The sequence below is a fragment of the Ranitomeya variabilis genome, chromosome 2 (assembly GCF_051348905.1).
Source record: "Ranitomeya variabilis isolate aRanVar5 chromosome 2, aRanVar5.hap1, whole genome shotgun sequence".
NCBI lineage: Eukaryota > Metazoa > Chordata > Amphibia > Anura > Dendrobatidae > Ranitomeya > Ranitomeya variabilis.
This window is the reverse complement of record NC_135233.1, coordinates 162,711,203-162,738,530: the sequence shown is the minus strand read 5'-3', so window position 1 is coordinate 162,738,530 and position 27,328 is coordinate 162,711,203. Positions and strand designations below refer to the sequence as shown.

Sequence of the window (27,328 nt, the reverse complement as noted above, 5' to 3'; positions counted from 1 at the left end):
TTTAAGACTTTTTTTTACCCAAGCAATTCAGTTTCTTTTACCTCCATGCATTTCCAGTTGCTCCTATGCTGTATGTGTTTGGTTAACATTGGTCTTGATATGTTGTAATTGTAGAATGCCATTAATTTGTACAAGAAGCTGACTGACAAAGTGATGCCGATGCCACTTGTCATGTACTTTGCGATCAACATCCTATACATAGTAGAGCGACTCCATGACATCGGTATCATCCATGGAGACATCAAACCTGACAACTTTGCCCTGGGAGAAAAGTAAGTGCTAGAAGTGTCATGTCTTCTGCTATTCATGTCTTGGCTGCTACTTGCCTCTATTACTCATTATGTATTTTTTGTTATTTAGGAGGAAAAACTCTATTTTTATAAATGCTTTAATACTATATTCTAGCTTTTTTCTTTTTGCAGGGACATGTGAATAGTCACTTTTTTAACTATAACACCTGTCAACGCAATTTTTCTGGCAAAAGGTTTTAAAACATATTTTAAGTCAATTTTGGCTGCTGATTACGAATATGAGCTCCGTTTTTGGCTATGACATCAGGCATTTCGAGATATTTTCAATTTTTGATGAAAATTACTCCTATCTAATGTTTTATGATAAAAACACATGATTTTCGGTACTACATTTTGTATATTTTTAATCAAGGAATAACAAAGATTACACAGTCTATGTACAGCAAATCAAAAATACTTACAGAATTAAACTACAAAATGTAAAAACACATATATATGGCACACAGAAGAATGACAAATGGCAGTTATTTGAACTTTCTTTTCTTGGCTGATCTGTGATGTACAGCTTCTGGGTTGTTTCTCATCAAGCTCCAGCAATAGTCAGCCATCATATGTGAGTCCCACCGGCCTTGATATCGTTCTTCCATTGTTTTAATGTCCTGATTAGTGTTGAGCATTCCGATGCTGCAAGTATCGGGTATCGGCCGATACTTGCTGTATCGGAATTCCGATACCGGGATTCCGATACTCTTGTGGTATCGGGTATCGGGTATCGCAACAACATTAATGTTAAAATGTGTAAAAGAGAGAATTAAAATAAAAAATATCGCTATACTCACCTGTCCGACGCAGCCGGGACTTCAGCGAGGGAACCGGCAGCGTTGTTTGTTTAAAATTCGCGCTATTACTTGGTTACGTGAATTCCCGGCTTGTGATTGGTCAGGTCGGCCACGTTGCCGGGACGCGGACCAATCACAGCAAGCCGTGACGAAATTACGTCACGGCTTGCTGTGATTGGTCCGCGTCCCGGCAATATGGCCGCCCTGACCAATCACAAGCCGTGACGTCACGGGAGGCTGGACACGCGCCCATTTTAAAATGAGCGCGTCCAGCCTCCCGGCTTGTGATTGGTTGACCGCGGCGCAACCAATCACAAGCCGTGACGTCACGGGAGGCTGGACACGCGCCCATTTTAAAATGAGCGCGTCCAGCCTCCCGGCTTGTGATTGGTTGACCGCGGCGCAACCAATCACAAGCCGTGACGTCACGGGAGGCTGGACACGCGCCCATTTTAAAATGAGCGCGTCCAGCCTCCCGGCTTGTGATTGGTTGACCGCGGCGCAACCAATCACAAGCCGTGACGTCACGGGAGGCTGGACACGCGCCAATTTTAAAGTGAGCGCGTGTCCAGCCTCCCGTGACGTCACGGCTTGTGATTGGTCAGGGCGGCCATATTGCCGGGACGCGGACCAATCACAGCAAGCCGTGACGTAATTTCGTCACGGCTTGCTGTGATTGGTCCGCGTCCCGGCAACATGGCCGACCTGACCAATCACAAGCCGGGAATTCACGTAACCAAGTAATAGCGCGAATTTTAAACAAACAACGCTGCCGGTTCCCTCGCTGAAGTCCCGGCTGCGTCGGACAGGTGAGTATAGCGATATTTTTTATTTTAATTCTTTCTTTTACACATTTATATGGTTCCCAGGGCCTGAAGGAGAGTTTCCTCTCCTTCAGACCCTGGGAACCATCAGGAATACCGTCCGATACATGAGTCCCATTGACTTGTATTGGTATCGGGTATCGGTATCGGATTGGATCCGATACTTTGCCGGTATCGGCCGATACTTTCTGATACCGATACTTTCAAGTATCGGACGGTATCGCTCAACACTAGTCCTGATGAAAACGCTCCCCTTGTTCCTCGCTCACATCCCCAAGGTTCTCTGGAAAAAAGTCCAAATGGCTGTGTAAATAGTGAATCTTGATACTTATTCTACATCCAAGATTTTGCAGACTGATTAGTAGCTCTTCCACAATCTCTTCATAGTTGTCTGCTTTCTTATTCCCTAGAAATTCTGCACCACATTACAAAATGCATTCCAAGCCCTTTCTTCTGTCTCATTCATTGATATGATAAAATTTGGGTGTCTCATAAGTGTTCTTATTTGAGTTCTATCAAATATTCCAGCCTTTTTCTTCTCTTCACTAAGACCAGGAAAAGTTGAACATACTGTATATAGTTAAAGCATTCTCCACTGTGATTGAGAGCTTTGACGAACTGCTTCATCAATCCAAGTTTTATGTGTAAGGGAGGAAAGACAATGTCCTTCCTATCCACTAGAGGATCATGGATGACATTCTTATCGCCAGATGCCAAACTCTGTCGCTGAGGCCATTCAGTTTTCACCCAATGCACTGCTGTAGCTCTACTGTCCCAGTAGCACAGAAAACAAGGGTGTTATCATAACCAATGGGAATTATGTTCAAAGAAAACAAAGATATTCTCACATTTATTGGGAGACTAAATGAAAACTAAATTTACCTTATTGAACCGTATAAACCGACACTTTTCATACACTACTTGTATTTATCATGGAATTCTTGAAAATGGGCTATATACCTGTAGCGCAAAAACGTGATGTGATAGAGAAATTATAAGATCAGATTTGAATTCAGCACCCTCAAATTAGTCTAAAACTGTTCTTAAAGTCCATGCCAGAAATTATTTTTTTTTGTAGACCAGTGTAATCTATACACATTCATTAAAACCACACAAACTATACAATGTGAATTATGGACTTCTGACTATACCTTACTTATAAAGGTTCAGTCGTCATCTTGCACAACTTCTGGCTATAACCAGACCATCTTATGCACCAGACTGGTTGCAGGGAACGCTCCGAAGCCAATATTTTATATTACCACGTGCGCAAGGCTAAAATTGTCCTTGCATGCTTGGTGAGGATAACACTATAATGGGGATGGAGTTACATATTAGAACACCGGAATGGTGATGGAGGGAATGGGGCTGGCTGAGAAGACTGAGCACTCGGAAGAAGAGCAGAACTCATGGAGCAGATGTCTTTGATAACTTTCTGTTTCAGGGCAGGAGTGTATACAAATAGCCCCTTAACTTGAGGGGAAGGAGGAGAAGCTTGTAGAGTTAGGAAAGTGAAGAAAGCCAGCCCATGGAACAGATGTCACTGTTGGTCGAAGCCTAGTGAGGGTCATGAGAAGCTGAAAAATAAATGAAACTGAAGCAACTGTAACTAATGGTGGAGATTCTCTTAAAGACTGGTAACTGGAAAAGTACTTCCATTAGATGAGCAATATGAAATGTGGGCTAGGTCTCAGACGCCCCTTAACCCCGCAGCCTGTTTTCACCTTCCTGAACAGGCCAAATTCTAGCCACTGTCACTTTGAGGTTATAGCTCTGGAACGCTTCAACCGATCCCACTGATTCTGAGACTGCTTTTTTGTGACACATAGCACTTCATCATGGTGGTAAATTTAGGTTGATATAATTTGCATTTGTTTATGAAAATATATTGAAAATTTAGCTATTTGTTTGCAATTTTTAAACTGTGAATTTTTTTTCCCTTAAACCAGATACTTATACCACACCGTTAACATTTACCACAGGTCTACTTTACATCTGCATCACTTTTGAAACATAATGTATTTTTTTTTTGTTAGCAAGTTAGAAGGGTTAAAAGTTAATCAGCAAATCATTCATTTTTCCAGCAAAATTTACAAACCCAATTTTTTTGGGGGGGCAATCACGTCAAATTTCAAGGTGCTTTAAGGGGCCTATGTGACACAAAATTTGAAAAAGTGATAACATTTATTAAAAAATGCGTGACCCAAAGTGCTAAAAGCCACCACTGTACACCAATATTGCCGTTTCGCTGCTTGCTTCTTCTGTCAGGTGTGAGGGGAACACAGCCAGCTCCACAGTCTATAGGGCCATTCTCCCATAGGCAGCATTATATTCTTTATCTCGCTTACACTTTCCTTCTATACCTTATGAGATATTGGTGTACAGTGGTTTTTTTTTTTCCTTGGGAAGCTCTTTTGGTGCAAAAATTATGGAATCACCGGCCTTGGAGAGTATGTTCATTCAGTTGTTTAATTTTGTTGAAAAAAAGCAGATCACAGACATGGCACAAAACTAAAGTCATTTCAAATGGCAACTTTCTGGCTTTAAGAAACACTAAAAGAAATCAAGAACAAAAAATGTGGTAGTCAGTAATGGTTACTTTTTTTTACCAAGCATAGGAGAAAAATTATGAAATCATTCAATTCTGAGGAAAAAATTATTGAATCGTGAAAAACAAACAAAAAAACACTCCAAAACATCACTAGTATTATGTTGCACCACCTCTGGCTTTTATAACAGCTTGCAGTCTCTGAGGCATGGACTTAATGAGTGTCAAACAGAACTCTTCATCAATCTGGCTCCAACCTTCTCTGATTGCTGTTGCCAGATCAGCTCTGCAGGTTGGAGCCTTGTCATGGACCATTTTCTTCAACTTCCACCAAAGATTTTCAATTGGTTTGAGATCCAGACTATTTGCAGGCCATGGCATTGACCTTATGTGTCTTTTTTTCAAGGAATGTTTTCACAATTTTTGCTCTATGGTAGGATGCATTATCATCTTGAAAAATGATTTCATCATCTCCAAACATCTTTTCAATTGATGGGATAAGTGTCCAAAATATCAACATAAACTTGTACATTTATTGAAGATGTAATGACAGCCATCTCCCCAGTGTCTTTACCTGACATGCAGCCCCATATCATCAATGACTGTGGACATTTGCATGTTCTCTTCAGGCAGTCATCTTTATAAATCTCATTGGAACGGCACCAAACAAAAGTTCCAGCATCATCACCTTGCCCAATGCAGATTCGTGAGTCATCACTGAATATGACTTTCATCCAGTCATCCACAGTCCATGATTACTTTTCCTTAGCCCATTGTAACCTTGTTTTTTTCTGTTTAGGTGTTAATGATGGCTTTCATTTAGCTTTTCTGTATGTAAATCCCATTTCCTTTAGGTGGTTTCTTACAGTTCGGTCACAGACGTTGACTCCAGTTTCCACCCATTTGTTCCTCATTTGTTTTGTTGTGCATTTCCTGTTTTGGAGACATATTGCTAGACGTTTCCGGTCTTGATGCTTTGATGGCTTCCTTGGTCTACCAGTATGTTTGCCTTTATCAACCTTCCCATGTTGTTTGTATTTGGTCCAGATTTTAAACACAGCTGACTGTGAACAACCAACATATTTTGCAACATTGCGTGATGATTTACCCTCTTTTAAGAGTTTGATAATCCTTTCCTATGTATCAATTGACATCTCTCGTGTTGGAGCCATGATTCATGTCAGTCCACTTGGTGCAACAGCTCTCCAAGGTGTGATCACTCCTTTTTAGATGCAGACTAACGAGCAGATCTAATTTGATGCAGGTGTTAGTTTTGGGTAAGAAAATTTACAGGGTGATTCCATAATTTGTTCCTCAGAATTGAGTGATTCCATAATTTTTCCCTTATGCTTGGTTAAAAAAAATTAACCATTACTGACTACCACATTTTTGTTCTTGATTTCTCTTAGTGTTTCTTAAAGCCAGAAAGTTGCCATTTGAAATTACTTTAGTTTTGTGCCATGTCTGTGATCTGCTTTTTTCTACAAAATTAAATAACTGAATGAACATACTCCAAGGCCGGTGATTCCATAATTTTTGCCAGGGGTTGTACTAGTGCAGAGCTCTGGTACTGACTGCATCTAGGTACACTGCTGTATGTGCATTCCCTGAGATTCACTCTTTTACAATGTCCTGTGCAGGAATTGTGCATACAGCATTAATTGGGTAGGCCTGCTCATCAGCTCCCTAGCATTCTCCTGAACTCTTCTAGTATTATACAGCGCAGACCACATTCCTCGGCAGGCTATGCGTTTTTCTTGCTGTCACAAACAGTGTGCGCATTTGTCAGGTTTTGTACTGTGGCTACCCCCGCATTCTGTCCCACACTTCTATTTACATACCGACTTTGATGTGCTTTTTCCCCCTCCTTTTTGGTGTTTTTTCTTTAACCTTTTTATTTGTTTTTCATTTTAAGATTGAATAAAAATGATCAGTGATTTTATCACTTTGCGTTGGAATCACTTCCTATCTAAGGCCTCATTCACACATCAGTATTTGTATGCCAAAACCAGGAGTGTCCAAAACAGACGACAAGTGTCAATCCTTCACGTATAGATTCTGTAAGTTCTACTCCTGGTTTTCGCATTCAAATATTGATCAAAGAATACTGACGTGTGAATGAGGCCTAACAGTGATAAACCGTATAAGATTATGTTGAATTATTGAGTTTGAAGTGTCTAACGCTTATTATTGGACATATAGGAATGACAGCACTGACAAAGTTGCACACTGAAGTGCTAAAGCATGTAATTCAAATTTTATTCATGTCATTACTGCTCTAGAAAAGAGGAAAAAACATAGAGATTTGGCACATAATTTGGCCAATTCATGCATGCCCAGCTGTTACAGCAAGGTGACTTTTTTGTTGCTGGGAACCTTTGCTAATGTGAATATTGTCCTGGGCTGAAAGCCTACATTTATATGGGAAGGTAGGATTCTGCTGCTATTAAAACTACCATGGGCTGAGGGGAAGAGTGCTCGGTCAGAGTATGTGTGTGTATGTATATAAATATATATATATATATATATATATATATATATATATATATATATATATATATATATATATATATATATATACACATACACATACATACTGATCGTCACTTCCAAACAAATCCGGTGTGGAGAGGTGCATACTATGAATAGCCATCTCCATACATAACTGACAAAGTTGCATGCTATAGCGTTAGAGTGCAACTTTATTTATGTATGGAGATGGCTACTCATGATATGCATCTGTTCACACCAGTACACTGTTTGAAAGTGACAGTCTGTTGATATTTGTACACTACAAAGTGCACACACTATATTTTCATAGTTTTAGCAAATACAAAAATTAACAGAACTTCTTCTATTAGTAGGGAAAGAATCACCAGGTGTTTTCCATGATGCCTCTCAAGACTTACCATGCAGTATTTTATGCCTGTTTTATATTTCTATCTTCTCAGGTTTATGTCAAATGAATCCTGTAATCTGGACCTTTTATCTCACGGACTGGCACTGATTGATCTGGGCCAAAGTATAGATATGGCTCTATTCCCCAAGGGAACAGTGTTCACTGGAAAGTGTGAGACATCAGGATTCCAGTGTACAGAAATGCTCTCAAATAAGCCATGGAATTATCAGGTACTTTGAGAATCCTTCTTATGGGTCGTCCTATAAATATTCTCTTTAAGGTTTAAAAGTATTTTCTTGGATGGCAGAATAATCAATTAATATTTTTCCAGCATTAATATCTTAAACACAAATTTTGCAAGACATTTGATTTCTGCTCTTAGCACTTGAAAAGTTGAGCGTGGAGTATCAAGAAAGCGTGGCCAACTACTTTTAACAGATTTATCAAGGAGGTTGTCCACTAATTTTCCGTTAATTACCTATCTTTAGGATAGGTCATCAATGTCAGAACTGCCGCGATCAGCTGTTATTGGTTGCAACGGCCTCCAGCAGAAATCATTCATTTGCAGAGCTGCTGTGTCTTCTAGTAGTGGCCGAGGCTTGGTACTACACATCCGTCTCCTGTGCAAATCAATAGGAGGCGGATTTGTAGTACCCCGCGGCGGCCACTATCAGAAGACTTCCAGCTCTGCAAGTCAGTACTTAGAACAGGCGAATGCTGTCACCGATCTCTGCTGATCAGCAAGGGTGCCGGGTGTTGGACCCTGGACGATCAGACATTGATAACCAATTCTAATAATAATAATAATTTTATTTATATAGCGCCAACATATTCCGCAGCGCTTTACAACTTATAGAGGGGACTTGTACAGACAATAGACATTACAGCATAACAGAAATCACAGTTCAAAATAGATACCAAGAGGAGTGAGGCCCTGCTCGCAAGCTTACAAACTATGAGGAAAAGGGGAGACACGTGAGGTGGATGGTAACAATTGCTTTCGTTATTTGGACCAGCCATAGTGTAAGGATCGGGTGTTCATGTAAAGCTGAATGAACCAGTTAACAGCTTAAGTATGTAGCAGTACAGACACAGAGGGCTATTAACTGCATAAAGTGTATTCTAAGTGCATTCTAAGGATAAGTCCTCAATGAAAAAGTAGTGGACAACCGCTTTATGCCAGAAAATGTCACAAATGTTATTGCAAATTTGAACCTGACAAATTAATAATAGGTGTGTGCCTTTTTATATATTTGGCTCAATTTATTCCAATTTTACTGACAAAATGCTTTTTTTTAATGAGTCTGCCCTGATGAGTTCGGTGTTTTGCTTTTAAATAAACTACTAATTATCAAGCGGTATCTTGAAGAAGCTGAGAATCTGTCCTTGCTGTGCTATATACAGTGGTGGATTTAGAGTAGCCTTGTCCCTAGCAGTTTAGAGGGCATGGGCCCCCCAAGCACCTGATTTATCATGTGACATGTCACATAATTTCATTGAGAGATTCTCTGGTGCACATCTGCAAATGCAAAATGACAGAGCTCATGTGAAATTTTCCCTTATGCACAGCGCTATACATAATATGAAGATTTGGGGATTTTACCCTAAACCTTTTCCCTGAGCCTTTATTGAGGGGGGGGGGGGACTCAGGAATCATAGGTGTCTGCTGCTGACACTAGGCAATAAAAAAATTAGTTCCTCCTCAGTAGCTTACAGCTCACCAACCAGAACCAAGCTGATCAGTTAGTGTGAAAGCAGTAGGAGAAGCAACTGAAAATAAAATACAGACTGGCCCAAGAGAGGCATTTAGAAAGGGTAGGTGCTGTGTCCCCCTGTAATAGTATGCAGGTACTGAGTATGTCACCACGGAACAGGCAGACCAACAGTTGAGGGGTTTAATAACAGGAATCAGATTCTCCTCGCAGGGAGGAAGCAATGGAAAATAACTAGCAATAAAACAGTGCAAAAATATGGGAGTCAAACAATATAACAGAATTAAGCAGGATTTCTTGAGAAAAAAACACTTATCAGTCTGATGAGGACTTGCTTGAAGGGTCGTCTTCACCAACGTAGACGCCGAGAAACAGCGGCACTTGTCGTCCCTCTGTTGTCTATGGGCTGAGTAGTCCCTAGGAGCCTGCTGCCTGGGGTTTCGGGAGTTAATGTGGTATGCACAGGCTCTGAGTCTTTAGCTTTTACAGCACAGCCAGGAATCAGGGGCTCTGCACTGTTAAGTCTCTGTACCAGGAATCACAGTCTCTGTACTGATACCGCGGGGACCAGGGGGTCGAAGTCTCTGCACGGGCCAATGTCTCTACACGAGTCTCAAAGCACCCCTCTCCAGTCACAGCAGAGTCCGCTTTCATGTACTCACAAGATGCAGTCTTTCTGGGCAGTCTCCCTCTATTTGTCCTCAGACCGGGAGCTCTCTCTCTCCCGGAGCGCAGCTGCACCCTGCTCTGACCGCTGCTCTGTCCCCTGCGCTCGTGCCTTTCCCGCTCTCTGCCCGCTTCCTTCCTGTCCCAGTCTCTAAGTCTTCCCCTTGGGGAACCTGCAGCACAGCTCAATGGTTCCAGGCACAGAGCCGAGAACGTAACCGCCCCCAGACTCTTCTTGTGTTTTACCTCCTTACACCCCAGTGAAGGCTCCAAGAGATTTTACGGTAATAACCTAAAATCTTCATTTCTCCATTGCTTCATTGGGGACATAGGAAACCATGGGACATTCCACGCTTCGAGGGAGCAAGACGTGCAGTGATTGGTTGTGGGCGGAGAGCGTTGGAGAGCCCGCACAACTGATTGCCTAGGATGACGGGGTCATCTCCCGGCTGCAGGAGCAGGCCTCGAGTTAAGCCAGGGACTAAATTTAAAGACTCATCCGCCAGAAAAAACCAGGGCAGTGTGGGGGCTGGGTTGGAAAATTAATATAAAAACAGAGACCTGTCTATGACACCAGAACCCCCTTTTTAGTTTCCTGGAACTTAGTGAGAGGGATACCTGTCCTGAAGGCTCCAGCTTCCATCTTTGAGCATGAGGAGAAAGACTGTCATCAGGCATCACGGGGTTGTCGGAAAAAGAAAGGCTATTGTCACGACGTGACTGTCCTAGCGTGACCCAACCCGACGAGGGGACGTTCACAAAACGGCGAAACACACAAGGGGACACTTTAATAACGGTGGGCCTTGTTGTTAGGGAACGCAGAATGGACACCTCCTGCACTCACCTGAGGATGTGCCCTGCTCTTACTAGCATCCCTATACAGGTTCTTTCAACCCATCGCCGAGCAGGATACCTAGTCCCTCACTTTCCCTGCACATATCCCTAAGTAGGGAACTGGCAGGTGGGAGCACTGGTCCCTCTGCTGCACTAATACAACACAGGGGAAGTTATAGACAATAAAGGGACAAAAAATAACACCACACTTAGCTTTCTCTGCTGCAATGCAGTGCACAGCAGAGTAAGGCACCAGATATCAGTATTCAGCTGAAGAACCACAGCACACAGCAAGCTCCTTCTCCAGCTAGGTTGGTTTCCAGAAGGACCTGATTAAACAGGTGACCTTAAAGGAAGTTGGGAGTGGTCACCACCCACATCAGCTGAACTAGCAATGCAATTACACCAGCGGCCACCGGGGAAAAACTGCATTAACCCCTGATAGCCTGAAAGGAAAAAAGTTTTAATCTGAGAGGCCAGATCTGCCGTAGATCCAAACATGGATCGTGACCGCTATTTTAAAAAAAAAATCAATAGATAACAAATGTCAATTACATATAACAAACTTCATTTTATTTAAGTTGCGACACTAACCCAGACAGGACTGTTTAAAAATAGAGAATGACAGGACATGGTAAACCCCCCCCCCCCCCCCCCACAAAAAACATATAATAAAACCGATGGGAGCAGGTCAGAACATACAGCACTAATAAATGTAATCAATGTATACCATATGTAAAGAGTGGAGAATTTACGCCATAATATGAACAGTAAAATGATATACAATTTGAGCAGTATAAAGTGCAGTGCAAAAAATATTTTTAGTGATAATCACCTAAATGTCATATGAGTTCATATTAGAAGGTAAAATCAATAACCATTGTAATCAATCATTGTAACCAGCAATAACATTGCAGTCAAGGAAAGTGCATAGCGCAGTGTATTTGAAGGTATATCTCCATGAGAGTAAAAGGAGGGGAAAGTAATACTAACCGGAGTTTTATTTTCTAATAGCAGTGTCTCTCTCCGTTTCATTGAAGCAGCAATGCCATCTGCGATTAAACCTCCTCTTTGGGACAGGCAAAACAACAAGTTCTTCCACTCCTTCATAAAAATGCCAGGAGTTAAATCCTCAGCTTGTAACTTTTTAGTCACTGTAAATGGGTGATGAAGCAATTCCTTCAATTCAGCCACCTGTGTCCATTGACCTTCATGTAGTGTTACCTGAGGGTTGGCCATAATTTACAAGGAAGGGTTTCAGCTCAAGCAATTGCTCAATTATTAAATTGATGCTGCCCCACCGAGTGGCTTGATCCACAATTGCCCGTTTTCCAGCACGTCTCTTCAAGATGGAATCAATTTTAGGGGCTCTGGCAGCAATAGCCAATTTCCTCATTTTGCTAATCAGAGTTCCAGCATGTCCCTCTTGCAGCTATCTCTTATTGCCAGCTGCAGCGTGTGCACAGCACAGCGCATGTGATGAATAGGAAAAGCAGCTTCAACAAGATCATCTAATTGTAAAGAATAATTTAGCTGTTCTTTTGTAGTAATATCTGTTTGTTTCTCAGTTATGGGAATAGGACTGTGGCCTTCCATCTCCCAACATACTGAATGTGAAATGTTCTTCTGGCTGCTGTTCACCTTCATTATTCATATTCATCAGTTTAATTGTACTAGTCATGTTTGAAGCATTATCAGTTACAATAGCAAGAACCTGTTCTTTTTTGAGTTCATAATCTTGCAGAACTTTTTCCACTTAAGTCTGGAGAAACTGGCTGCTGTAATGAGATTTAGTACCTTTTGCTGCCAGCGTCTTATTAACAATTTTTTTGTTGTCACAAGCATATCGAACGTTGATAGCAAAATAGTTCACTCTGTGACGTGTGCAGGCATCCATTTTAAGGAACACAAAGCGTCTCTTGAGAGTCTTTTTAAGGCTACTTTCACACTAGCGTCGGGAAAGACCCGTCGCTGTGCGTCGGGCCAACGTTCCCGACGCTAGCGTTGTCTCCGCCGCACAACGGGGGCAGCGGATGTATTTTTCCAACGCATCCGCTGCCCCATTGAGAGGTGCGGGGAAGTGCGGGGAGGTGGGGGCGGAGTTCCGGCCGCGCATGCGCGGTCGGAAAAAGCGGACCGTCGGGAGCAAAAAACGTTACATGTAAGGTTTTTTTCTCCCGACGGTCCGCTAACACACGCCCAAGCGTCGCAAAACGGACGCGACATTTGGCAATGCGTTGCAAATGCGTCGCTAATGTTAGTCTATGACGAAAAACCGTATCCAGCAAGAACTTTTGCTGGATGCGTATTTTCGGCAAAACGACGCATTTGCGACGTATTGCAGTTAACGCTAGTGTGAAAGTAGCCTAATGTCTTCCTTTTGGTTAAGGACTTCTTCATTCACTAATTTTCTAATACTTTCTTTTTTCCAGAGAAACGCCAAGTTTGCGGGCCATTTCTGCATTAAAAGCTGGCCGTGCAAATAATGATAATGGTACACTGTCTTTCACAACAAGCTTGATGAGCTGTCTTTTAAACACATCTTCTGTCATTGTTACAGTAACTTTGTCACTTACAAAATATCTTGTAACTGATGTTTGAGACGCTCTTTCCTCCTCCTTTGCCTGGCAGGAAGTGTTGGTCTCTGGTTTCTTGGTGCTGCTGTGATCTTTTTCAATCACAGCTTTGTAAACACCTGGGTGGCAGTGTTGTAAATGTCTTTTTAGATTGGAAGCTCTTGATGGAGCATTTTTATCACTGCCTGAGTATGCACTGATTTTGGCATCACTGCATTTGTTTTCATCTGGGTCACTTAAACAACATTTTGTATCAGTGTATATCTTTAGTCACTGTGAAATGCTCAAATACAGCTGACTTCATAAGATGCTTCTTAGACATTTTGTAATTATGTAAATTTGCTCTCAAAAATTGTCCTGTAAAAAAATGATATATTGTAATTCTTGCAAGAGTAGGGAATCATGCACTGTATAATTTAGGATAGAAATAAAACAATCTTTGCATAAATCAATAGGACAGATAAGTATAAAGTTTGTAAAATATGATGTTAGATGGCTTTACCCGGAACTTTCAATCTCCGGCTTGTCTTAGGGTACATCTCACTAAATACTTCACATCATACAGATGCATCACACAAAACTATAGTATCAAAAAGTTAGTTTATTTATTTTTTTCATACGAAAAGTGAAACTCATATATTAGGTAGAGTCATTACAAACAGTGATGTATTTCAAGTGTTTATTTCTCTTTCCCCATGATGGCACCACGGAGGGAGGGGATCCGCCCCACAGGGACAGGAAACCTACAGATAAAATAGGCGGTACGTCTCTCCCGCATCAGTTGGTTTCCTGTCCCTGATGGGGAACCTACAGCCAAAGCAAGAAGACTTACCTTGGAACTTCGTGGGATTCTGGGGCCGAGCAGTCCGATCCAGGCAGTGGGGGTTCCCTGCCTCAGCTGGGGTCAGTGGACCTTGAGGGTGTGCGGGGACAGGCGACAGAAGAAACAGAGGAGCCAGCCTGTCTCTGAGCGTGTCTCGGAGTCTCCATTACGCTCGATGCTGGGAGCAGGTAGTGCCCATGCTTGAGGCGGCGCTCCCCTATGACTCAAGCAGGCCGCAATGCACTACTGGGAATCCAGCAGTGTGCATGCGCAAGGCCCTAGTGACACGGAGAGCACGTTGCATTACTGGGAAACCAGTAATTTTATTATTATTATTATTTATTTATTTATATAGCACCATTAATTCCATGGTGCTGTACATCAGAAGGGGTTACATCAAAATACAAATATCACTTACAGTAAACAAAACTAACAACGACAAACTGGTACAGAGGGAAGAGGACCCTGCCCTTGCGGGCTTACATTCTACAGGATTATGAGGAAGGAGACAGTAGGTCGAGGGCAAGTAATCGGGCAAGCTGCGCTCCGTGTAAAGAACGGAAGCTCTGGGGAGGTTCCTGGAGGGGGATTAAAGCAGTGTATAATCGGGTAACAGGGTATCATATGAAGCTGGGCAGTATGAAGGACCAGGAGCAGCCCTTGCAGTACCAGTCCCCTCAGCATGGGCACCAGTGGCCGCGTCAACAGCAGCAGCGTAGGCCACAGCAAAAGCAGACTGGAAAAGTCTCTTCCCAGCGACGCAGCGGCAGCAGTCATTCAGGCTCCCAACGCAGCAGGGAGAATTCATCTACGGAAATGATTTCCCCTCCAAACCCGGTATCCTTCTTTCTGCCAGGAGGGTAAGTGAGCTTCGTGAAAGTCCGCTTTTTGTAATTAGGGTCTGTTCTCCCTCTCTTGTAGGGAAAGAAATGTACTACGAAGTCCAAGCATAGGATTTGTGCTCTCTGTACAGAGGAGCTACCCACTACTTGGGGTAAAAAGCTCTGTGATTCCTGCATAGAGCAGACAATTTGTGAGGAGACCCCAAAATTTGCCTCGGACCGTAGGGAGCTAATCAAAACTCTTCAAGAGTGGAAAAAATGGCAAAAGCGCAGGCATAGAGCCCCTGAATCTCATTCTGGTGATAAAGAAAGTGAATTAACCGATTCAAACAGCTCATTATCTTCCTCTTCGTCATCCTCAGAGGAGGCGCACAGCTGCTTTCCAATAGAGGAGACAGACAGTCTCGTAAAAGCAGTCTGAACCACCATGGGCCTAGTAGACCCATCGCCCAAGAAAACAGTCCAGGATCTAATTTTCAGTGGTCTAGAACAGAAGAAGGGGAGGGCATTCCCATTGAATGAGAAAATCTATTCCCTAATTAAAGAAAAGAGTGGAAGAAGCCAGAAAGGAAAGGGACTCATAACTCCAAAAAGAAAATAACCCTTTGAGGACCAAGTATGTTCACTTTGGAATAAAGCTCCAAAATTAGACGTGGCGATTGCAAAAGCCTCCAAGAAATTTGCCCAGCCATTTGAAGATATGGGGGTGTTAAAAGACCCCATGGATAAAAAAGCGGATGCATTCCTGAAGGGTTCCTGAGAGGCTGCGGGGGGTGAAGGGGGGGGGGAGCTAAAACCTGCTGTGGTCGCAATCTGTACATCTAGGGCCCTGATGGTGTGGCTGGATCACTTAGGATGACAGCTAAAAGACAAAGTATCTAGAGAAACAATTATAAATTCTGTTCCTGTAATGAAGGGGCAGCGGCTTTTCTGGCGGACGCATCTGCGGACTCGGTCAGACTGGTGGCCAGGTCAGCCTCTTTTTCTAGCGCAAGGAGGCAAGCCCTATGGCTCAAGTGCTGTCCGCGTGACCTGCAGACAAAATCAAAGTTATGCTCCATTCCCTTAGAGTGTGAGTTCCTCTTTGGACCCACACTAGACAACATCCTAGATAAAGCAGGAGACAAATAGAGATCTTTCCCTAAACTATCTAGCCAGTCCTATAAATGGCATTTTTGGAGCAGGAAATTTATCCAGAGAAAGCCCCCAGAAACCCCTAGGACAAGTGGGAAGATAGAAGGAACAGAGGCAAGGGCTTCATGTTTAACAGGCCCAATGAAGGTGTCCTCCATGAGGGAGGGAGGTTAACTTTTTTTTTCTTCTGGCCTGGGAAAAAAATATCCAACAGTGTGTTGATCTTAAACTTAATAAAATCAGGCCTGAAACTAAGATTTCATTCCACTCCCTCACCCGGTCTTCATACTGACGCCTCAAAGATCATCAAAAGAGGAACATTTAGCCTTGCATTAGGAGATTCTGAGTCTGATAGAGAAAGCGGTTCTCCAAGAAGTCCCTCGCCAGGATAGCGGCAAAGTCGTTTACTCCCCTCTCTTCTTAAGGACAAAACCAGATGGGACATTCAGGACGATTGTAAACTTAAAGAAGCTGAATAAGTTTCTGGAAATGCAGTCCTTCAAATTGGAAACAAAAAAATCATCAGTGAAAATGCTTTTTCCGTCCAGTTTCATGAGCGTACTAGACTTGAATGATGCATATATCACGTCCCCATACACAAAGACTACCGCAGATTCCTCAGGGTGGCAGTCACAATCCGGGGGGAAATAAAGCATTACCAGTTCAGGGCTCTTCCTTTCGGCCTGGCCATCGCCCCAAGGGTATTTACTAGTGATGAGTGAATATACTCGTTACTCGAGATTTCTCGAGCATGCTCGGAGGTCCTCCGAGTATTTTTGTTAGTGCTCGGAGTTTGTTTTTCTTGCTGCGGCTGAATGATTTACATCTGTTAGCCAGCATAAGTACATTTGGGTGGGGGTTGCCTGGTTGCTAGGGAATCCCCCACATGTACTTAAGCTGGCTAAAAGATGTAAATCATTCAGCTGCGGCAAGAAAAACTAAAACTCCGAGCACTAAAAAATACTCGGAGGACCCCGAGCATGCTCGAGAAATCTCGAGTAACGAGTATATTCGCTCATCACTAGTATTTACCAAAATAGTGGCGAAAGTAATGGCGCACTTAAGGGAACAGAACATACTAATAGTTCCGTACCCAGATGACCTAGTAATAGGCAACTCCCCTCGTCACTGCAAAGAACAGTTAGACAGAGTCTTGAGAGCATTAACCAACCTAGGCTGGCTGTTGAATTTACCCAAATCCTCTATCGTGCTAAGTCAGACTCAAGAGTACTTAGGTATAATTCTAGACTCAAACAAGAATGTCATCTTTCAGAGGGGAAATTCGAAACATGATAGAGCTAGTATCACGGATAAAAGACCTTCCTTCTACAACATCTACAGCAATGTCGCTTCTGGGATCAATGACAGCTTGTATACCGGCTGTTCAGTGGGCCCAGGCCCATACCAGAGAACTACAATGGTAAATATTAGCAGCAGAAGTTTCTCTAGGCGGAAATTTAGAAAGACGGTTAAACGTTTCGTCAACGACAATAATTTCACTAAAATGGTGGACAAACATAAACAACCTAACCCGATGTGTTCCCTGGGTATTACCAATATCTCAAATCCTAACTACTGACGCAAGTCCCATGGGGTGTGGAGCCCACCTAAACGATCAGATAGCCCAAAGGGTTTGGACAGGGGAACAGAGATTGACATCCTCGAAGAAAGAACTGTTAGCTGTAAAATTCGGCCTTTAACCCCTTAATCCCATATGACGTACTATCCCGTCGAGGTGGGGTGGGCCTTAATTCCCACCGACGGGATAGTACGTCATAGCGATCGGCAGCGCTCACGGGGGGAGCGCAGCCGGGTGTCAGCTGACTATCACAGCTGACATCTGGCACTATGTGCCAGGAGCGGTCACGGACCACCCCCAGCACATTAACCCCCGGCACACTGCGATCAAACATGATCGCAGTGTTCCAGCGGTACAGGGAAGCATCGCGCAGGGAGGGGGCTCCCTGCGGGCTTCCCTGAGACGATCGGTACAAGGCGATGTGCTCACCTTGTACCGAGCGTCTCCTCCCTGCAAGCCCCGGATCCAAAATGGCCGCGGGGCTGCATCGGGTCCTGCAGGGAGGTGACGTCACAGCGCCTGCTCTGCAGGCGCCGGGAAGTCTCCCTTCTGTGCACGTCTGACACAGTGCACAGCAAAGTGTCAGATCAGCAATCGCAGTGTTCCGGCGGTACAGGGAAGCATCGCGCAGAGAGGGGGCTCCCTGCGGGCTTCCCTGAGACGATCGGTACAAGGCGATGTGCTCACCTTGTACCGAGCGTCTCCTCCCTGCAAGCCCCGGATCCAAAATGGCCGCAGGGCTGCATCCGGGTCCTGCAGGGAGGTGACGTCACAGCGCCTGCTGAGAGCAGGCGCCGGGAAGTCTCCCTTCTGTGCACGTCTGACACAGTGCACAGCAAAGTGTCAGATCAGCAATCTGTCACTTTACTGTGATGGCCCCCCCCCCCTGGGGCAAAGTGAAAATGTAAAAAAAAAAAATTACATGTGTAAAAAAACAAACAAAAAAAAAAAAAAACCTAAATAAATAATAATAAAAAAATATATATTGTTCCAATAAATATTTTCCTTTAGCTAAATAAAAAAAAACAATAGAAGTACACACATTTAGTATCGCCGCGTCCGTAACGACCCGACCTATAAAACTGTCCCACTAGTTAACCCCTTCAGTGAACACCGTAAAAAAAAAAAAAAAAAAGGGCAAAAAACAACGCTTTATTATCATACCGCCGAACAAAGAGTGGAATAGCACGCGATCAAACAGACGGAAATAAATAACCATGGTACCGCTGAAAATGTCATCTTGTCCCGCAAAAAATGAGCTGCCATACAGCATCATCAGCGAAAAAATAAAAAAGTTATTGTCCTCAGAATAAAGCGACGCAAAAATAATTATTTTTTCTATAAAATAGCTTTTATCGTATAAAAGCGCCAAAATATATAAAAAATGATATAAATGAGGTATCGCTGTTATTGTACTGACCCGAAGAATAAAACGGCTTTATCCAGTTTACCAAACGCGGAACGGTATAAACGCGCCCCCCCCCCCCCCCTTCCCAAAAGAAATTAATGAATAGCTGGTTTTTGGCCATTCTGCCTCACAAAAATCGGAATAGAAAGCGATCAAAAAAGTCACGTGCCCGAAAATGTTACCAATAAAAACGTCAACTCGTCCCGCAAAAAAAAAGACCTCACATGACTCTGTGGACCAAAATATGGAAAAATTATAGCACTCAAAATGTGGTATCACAAAAAACATTTGTTGCAATAAAAAGCGTCTTTTAGTGTGTGACTGCTGCCAATCAAAAATCCGCTAGAAAACGCGCTATAAATAGTAAATCAAACCCCCCCTTCACCACCCCCTTAGTTACGAAAAATAAAAAAATTGAAAAAAAATTTTTATTTCCATTTTCCCATTAGTGTTAGGGCTAGGTCTAGGGTTAGGGTTAGGGTTGGGGCTAAAGTTAGGGTTGGGGCTAAAGTTAGGGTTAGGGTTTGGATTACATTTACGGTTGAGAATAGGGTTGGGATTAGGGTTAGGGGTGTGTCAGGGTTAGGGGTGTGGTTAGGGTTACAGTTGAGATTAGGGTTTCAGTTATAATTGGGGGGTTTCCACTGTTTAGGCACATCAGGGGCTCTCCAAATATGACATGCGTCCGATCTCAATTCCAGACAATTCTGCGTTGAAAAAGTAAAACAGTGCTCCTTCCCTTCCGAGCTCTCCCGTGCGCACAAACAGGGGTTTACCCCAACACATGGGGTATCAGCGTACTCAGGACACATTGGACAACAACTTTTGGGGTCCAATTTCTCCTGTTACCCTTGGGAAAATACAAAACTGGGGGCTAAAAAATAGTTTTTGTGGGGAAAAAAAGGATTTTTTTATTTTCACGGCTCTGCATTATAAACTGTAGTAAAACACTTGGGGGTTCAAAGTTCTCACAACACATCTAGATAAGTTCCTTGGGGGGTCTAGTTTCCAACATGTGGTCACTTGTGGGGGTTTTCTACGGTTTAGGTACATTAGGGGCTCTGCAAATGCAACGTGACGCCTGCAGACCATTCCATCTAAGTCTGCATTCCAAATGGCGCTCCTTCCCTTCCAAGCTCTGCCATGCGCCCAAACAATGGTTTACACCCACATATGGGGTATCAGCGTACTCAGGACAAATTGCACAACATTTTTTGGGGTCCAATTTCTTCTCTTACCCTTGGGAAAATAATATATTGTAGGCAAAAAGATCATTTGTCAAAAAATTTGATTTTTTATTTTTACCGCTCTGCATTATAAACTTCTGTGAATCACTTAATAGGTCAAAATGCTCACCACACATCTAGATAAGTTCCTTAGGGGGTCTACTTTCCAAAATGGTGTCACTTGTGGGGGGTTTCAATGTTTAAGAACATCAGGGGCTTTCCAAACGCAACATGGCGTCCCATCTGAATTCCAGTCAATTTTGCATTGAAAAGTCAAATGGCGCTCCTTCGCTTCTGAGCTCTGCCATGCACCCAAACAGTGGTTTACCCCCACATATGGGGTATCAGCGTACTCAGGACAAATTGTACAACAACTTTTGTGGTCCATTTTCTCCTGTTACTGTTGGTAAAATAAAACAAATTGGAGCTGAAGTAAATTTTTTGAGTAAAAAGTTAAATGTTCATTTTTATTTAAACATTCCAAAAATTCCTGTGAAACACCTGAAAGGTTAATAAACTTCTTGAATGTGGCTTTGAGCACCTTGAGGGGTGCAGTTTTTAGAATGGTGTCACACTTGGGTATTTTCCATCATATAGACCCCTCAAAATGACTTAAAATGAGATGTGGTCCCTAAAAAAAAATGGTGTTGTAAAAATGAGAAATTGCTGGTCAACTTTTAACCCTTATAACTCCCTAACAAAATAAAAATTTGGTTCCAAAATCGTGCTGATGTAAAGTAGACATGTGGGAAATGCTACTTATTAAGTATTTTGTGTGACGTATCTCTGTGATTTAATTGTATAAAAATTCAAAGTTGGAAAATTGCGAAATTTTCACCAATTTCCATTTTTTTCACAAATAAAATCAGGTAATATCAAAGAAATTTTACCACTATCATGAAGTACAATATGTCACGAGAAAACAATATCAGAATCACCGGGATCCGTTGAAGCGTTCCAGAGTTATAACCTCATAAAGGGACAGTGGTCAGAATTGTAAAAATTGGCCTGGTCATTAACGTGCAAACCACCCTCGGAGCTAAAGGGGTTAACAGTTTTTAAGCTCCCTCCGATCCCACCATGTAAGGGTTTTTTCGGACAACCGAGTAGTGGTAGCATACCTAAACCACTAAAGGGGCACCAGATATCGGCCACTAATGGACATAAAGTCTATTCTTCTTCTAGCCAAGGTCAACCTGGGTTCCTTGTCAGCCTTCACATAAAGGGCACAGAGAATCGTAAGGCAGATTTTTTGAGTCAAACTCATTTCAGACAGGGCGAGTGGGAACTGAGTCAGGAAGTGTTCGCTCAGATCGCATAACATTGGTGGTGGCCAGCAACAGACCTGTTCGCCAACAGCTGGAACCGGAAGGTAGATACTTTCTGCTTTCTATAGATCTCTTGGGGAGTCCTGTTGCTCTAGACGCCTTTTATGATCCCTTGGAATTACCATCTAGCCCAGGGGTCCCCAACCTTTCTTACCTTGAGAGCCACATTCCGCTATGAAAGTTGGTCGAGAGCCACAATGCAGATAGTCATATAAAAACCTAGAGAAGGTACAAATAATAACATGCAGATTTTCGCTTTCGCTCTATCCTTATGTATTTTACATTATTGTTATGCAAATTGAACTCTAGTGCCACCTATTGGAAGTAGCAATCTTAAAAGTCAATACCCTTTAACAGTCCCATAAGATGCTTCATATATTATTGGCCCCATATACTGCTCCATATGGAATTGGCCTCATATACTGCTCCATATGTAATTGGCCACAAATACTGCTCCATATGGAATTGGCCCCATAAGATGCTCCATATGGAATTGGCCCCATAAGATGCTCCATATTAAATTGGCCCCATAAGATGTTCCATATTAAATTGGCCCCATAAGATGCTCCCTATATTACTGGCCCCATAAGATGCTCCCTATATTACTGGCCCCATAGGATGCTCCCTATATTACTGGCCCCATAGGATGCTCCCTATATTACTGGCCCCATAGGATGCTCCCTATACTACTGGCCCCATAGGATGCTACCTATATCACTGGCCCCATAAGATGCTCCCTATATCACTGGCCCCATAGGATCCTCCCTATATTACTGGCCCCAAATAATGCTCCATATTTGGGCCCCTACTGATGGTCCCCATATATTGCTCCAAATATAAAAAAAAAATGAAATACTTACCTCTCGTTGCTTGTCGCTGCTCTGGACTCTTCACCGTCGGCGTCTTCCTGCTCTCTGTGCTGCGACTGCTCAGGCAGAGGGCGCACACTGGTGACATCATCGCGCCCTCTGACCTGAACGTCACAGTCAGAGGATGGAAGACACTGCAGCGCTGGAACCGGGAGAGGTAAGTATCGCAAGTGCCGGGGCCCGGAGCAGGCGGGGGGGTCCACTCACGGGGGGCCGGCACCATAGCACGCCAGTGTCCCCGACGGCGAGTAAGCCCCCTGCCTGCTCAGGGAACTGGCACTTGCCCGGGTGCTGACGCCCGCCCTCGGTGGGTATTACAGGCAGTGGGGCGGCTCCCTGGGGACTTTTTTTCTGTGATCGTCGGCGAGCCACATGTCAGGGGCAGGCAAGCCACATGTGGCTCGCGAGCTACGGGTTGGGGACCCCTGCATTAGGCATCCAGTACAGAGCAGTATGGACATGTGTAAGTGGTCCACAGCGTACAGATCTGGCACAGCTCCGTGTACCAGGGTGCTGCAGATCAGCCCCATCCATTTCATTAGGAGCGGAGCTGCAGAGCCGAAGAATGGCCTCTACACTGTATTCAGAGCTGGTCCCTGATGTGGAGCCCCCACTAATATCCTATCCTAAGGATATGGCACCACTGAGCAATAAGGAGTCCTGTGGCCGTGTAATAACAGTATAATATATAATCGCAGGTAGCTGTGGAAGGGCAGAAGCCAGCACCACACACACCATTGGTAGCTCTGTTGTAGCTGACATATGCCGTCACGTAGTGAGAGGTGTGAGGCAGCGGCCAGTGCCGAGGGTCCTAGTGCCCCGGGATAGTGCAGATCCTTGTGAGTTAACTCTTTTAAGAACTCTTCAAACTGCTCATCCAACTCCTCCTTAGACAGCCGGTGAGACATGGCTCCTCTATGCAGATATTACACTGCGGTCAGGAACAGCCCCACCATAAGACCAACCGAGAAGAAGTAGAGCGGGAAGCCTCACAGAAGAGGCCCGCGTCACTTCACGTCAGGAACACCGGGCGAAACAACATGACCGGCGCGGGACAGGTAACCGGGAAAACGCATCCCTGCCACTCGCGTTCCCGCCCACTGTAGTTGAGGAACATCCAATCGCTCGTCTCCGCGCAACCACCAATAGCAACACGGGCTTCCTGTAAGCAAGAAGAAGAGTGGGGAGAGGTGATTGGCTGGAAGCCGTAGGCCTTGTGGGTGCCGGTTGGGTTAATGTCAAATGGAGCTTCTCCTGAGCGGCGAGACGTCACGTGAAGAGGCGGGGCCTTACAAATAGCGCTCCCGCGCCGCTGTAAGTCCCTAGGGACTTTTTTTCTGTGATAGTCGGCGAGCCACATGTCAGGGGCAGGCGAGCCACATGTGGCTCGCGAGCTACGGGTTGACCCCTGATCTAGCCTACGCCTTTCCGCCAATAGCCCTGATTCCATTAGTTTTGAGGTAAATTCGAAAGGACAAGGTGAGAGCGATCTTAATAGCCCCCTTCTGGCCAAGGAGAACACTGTTTTCTTGGCTGAGGATGATGTCCATCTCCGACCCTTGGGTTCTCCCAAATATCCCTGACCTTCTTTCCCAAGGGCCGGTGGCTCATCCGCAGGTAAAAAACTTGCATATGACAGTATGGAACTTGAAAGGTCACTTCTGAGCAATAGGGGATTCTCTCCTAATTTAGTAGCCACTTTATTACAGAGTAGGAAACCTATAATTACCAAGCTGTATGGAAGTATCTGGAAAAGATTCATTTAAGTTTCAGGCCCCAAATTAGATGGAGAGGTTCCACTGAAAGCAATCTTAGTTTCTCCAGAAAGGGTTAGAACAAGGATTGGCCACAAGCACTCTAAAAGTTCAGGTTGCAGCACTAGGGACCCTGTACAATTAAGACCTAGCCAGGGGGAGCATTGGGTATCCAGATTTATCAAGGCTTCAAGCAGATCTAGACCCATCTATCCTCATGCGGCCTCCCCTTTGGAGTTGAACTTAGCCCTTACTACTCTAACTAAGGCTCCCTTTGAACCCCTGTCAGAAGTCCTGCTAAAAGTAGTGTCACTTAAAAGCACTCTAGTAGTAGCTCTAACATCAGCGCGCAGAGGTAGTGATATCCAGGCTTTGCCAGCATACCCACCTTTCACACAAATATTAGTCGTTCTTAAAACTGACCCAGCCTATCTTCCAAAGGTGGCATCACGATTTCGCAGATCTCAGGAGATATCCCTCCCTTCCTTTTCCCCAATCCCAAAAATAACAGTGGAAGCCTTGCATACATTAGATGTCAGGAGATGCCTAATCCATTATCTAGCAGCCACACGGGAGTGTAGGCAGGATAGGTCTCTTTGTGTGCTTCCAGGGTCCTCGGAAGGAGCAGAAAGCATCCAAAAGCACGCTTGCAAGGTGGATAAGAGATGCTATCACCCTGTCATGCCCCACACATGGGGTCACCATTCCAGAGACAGTAAAAGCCCACTGAAGAAGATCAGTGGCGACTTCCTGGGCAGAAAGTGCCAGCGCCTCGATAGAGCAGATATGGAGAGCCGCTACTTGGTCTTCCCCCTTTACATTCTATAATCATTATCGGCTGGACCTATCCTTTTCTTCAGACCTTACCTTAAGGGTTCTAGAGGCAGTGGTCCCCTTCCCCCAATGCAATCTCTGGAATTCTCTCCGTGGTGCCGTCATGGGGGAAACAGAAAAACTTAGTTACTTAACGGTATTTCTCTGAGCCCATGACGACACTGTACATTCCCTCCCTTCACGTGTGGGTGTGCACACTTAGTTTAGTTAACATTATGGTTAAAATGCTTGCCACGCGATGTCTCCATTAAGTTTCATAAGTAATGATAAATATTTTTATTTAGTTATTCATGTTATTAATCTGAAGTTCCTTTAATGCTCTGTAAAACAACTGATGCGAGATAGAGGTACCGCCTTTTTTATCATCCATTCCCTGTCCCTGTGGGGCGGACCCCCTCTCTCCATGGTGCAGTCATGGGCTCAGAGAAATACAGTCATCGGTAAGTAGCTGTTTTTCTGTTAATGTTGATGATTATGGCTTATACTTTATAACACCAGCTTGAAAAAATGTAAAAATCCGAAATGACCTACTGAAATGTATGTTCAGTAAATGCACTCAATACTTGTTCGGGATTCCTTTTGCATGAATTACTGCATCAATGCGGTGTGGTATGGAGGCGATCAGTCTTTGGCACTGCTTGAGGTGTTATGGAAGCCCAGGTTGCTTTGATAGCAGCCTTCAGCTCGTCTTTGTTGGGTCTTGTGTCTCTCATCTTCCTATTGACAATATCCCATAGATTCTCTATGGGGTTAAGTGCAGGCAAGATTACTGGCCAATCATGCACAGTGATACTGTTGTTTTTAAACCAGGTATTGGTACTTTTGGCAGTGTGGACAGGTGCCAAGTCCTGCTGGAAAATGAAATTTCCATCTCCTAAAAGCTTGTCGGCAGAGGGAAGCATGAAGTGCTCTAAAATTTCCTGGCTCACGGCTGCGCTTATTTTTGTCTTGATAAAACACAGTGGACCTACATCAGCCGATGACATGGCTCCTAAACCATCATTGATTGTGGATACTTCACACTAGACCAGAGGCAGCGAACCACTGGTCCGCAGTGGCTTTTCATGCGGCCCGGGGGAAGGTCCCCGGAGTCCGCAATGCCCGGGCGACAGCCGCATCCTGTCGGCCCTTTAACTCCAAATACATGGTACGCAGCGTTCATCACAAAACGCTGCCTGCCCTGCACATGATGTATGATGTAATCGGGGTGGGCGGGGTTAGTGCCGAATGCTCTTCTGTTCCTGAAGAGGAGCTACTGCCAGAGAGTCCAGAGCGATCTCTGTGCTGGCAGCTCTGTGTTTGCTGGTGATCTGAGCCCCTCAGCTATGTGCCCACTATGATCTCTGTGCCCCCCCCCCCGCTATGTGCCCCAATATGATCTCCTTGCTCCCCCAACTATAAGCCCCCTGTGATCTCTATGCCTCCCAGCTATGTGCCCCCATGTCATTTTTTGCCCTTCCTGTGATCTCTGTGCCCACCCACTGTGCCCCAATATGATCTCTTTGCTCCCCCAACTATAAGCCCCCTGTGATCTGTGCCTCCCAATTATGTGCACCCATGTCATCTCTGTGCCCCCTGTGATCTCTATTCCCCCCACTGTCCCCCAATATGATCTTTGCTCACCCAACTATAAATCCCCTGTGATCTGTGCTCCCCAGCTAGATGCCCCCTGTGATCTGTGTCCCCCAGCTATGTGCATCCCTGTGATCTTTGTGGCTCCCAGCTTTGTGCACCTCTGTGATCCCTGTGCCCCCTGCAATATTTGTGCCCCCATGTGATCTCTGTCCCCTCCAGCTTTGTGCCCCTCCGTGATCTCTGTTGCTCCCAGCTTTGTGCCCCTCCGTGATCCCTGTGTCCCCTGCAATATTTGTGCCCCCTGTGATCTTTCCCCTCCAGCTATGTGCCCTTCCATGATCTCTGTGCCCCCAGCTATGTGCATCCCTGTGATCTCTGTGGCTCCCAGCTTTGTGCCCCCCCGTGATCTATGTGATCCCTGTGCCCCTCTATGTACCCCTTGTGATATTTGTGCTCCCAAGTGATCTGTTCTCCCTGTGATCTGTCCCATCCAGCTGTGTGCTCCCCAGCTATGTGCCCCTCCTTGATCTGTGCCCCCAGCTATGTGCCCTCCTTTGATCTTTGTACCCCCTGTGATTTCTGTGCTCTTAAGTTATATGCCCCCTATGAATTCTGTGCCCTCAAGCTCTATGCCCCTGTGATCTCTGTGCCCCCCAGCTATATGCCCCCTGTGATCTGTGCCCCCCAGCTATGTACCCCTTGTGATTTGTGTGCCCTCTAGCTATATGCTCCCCCTGTGATCACTGTGCCCCCAGCTATGTGCATCCCTGTGATCTCTGTGGCTCCCAGCTTGTGCCCCCCCTGTGA

The 27,328-nt window shown here is 44.5% G+C and overlaps 1 protein-coding gene across 2 annotated transcripts in view; it reads left to right on the top strand.

Annotated features, from left to right (window-relative positions):
* The window catches only part of BUB1 (BUB1 mitotic checkpoint serine/threonine kinase), a 365,871-nt gene that overhangs the window by 98,657 nt on the left and 239,886 nt on the right, over positions 1–27,328 (top strand). For both annotated transcript variants that reach the window (XM_077283132.1, XM_077283131.1), the window contains exons 19-20: positions 115–272; positions 7,414–7,591. In XM_077283132.1, coding sequence (XP_077139247.1) covers positions 115–272; positions 7,414–7,591 — 336 coding nt within the window. The remainder of the gene's footprint in view (positions 1–114; positions 273–7,413; positions 7,592–27,328) is intronic.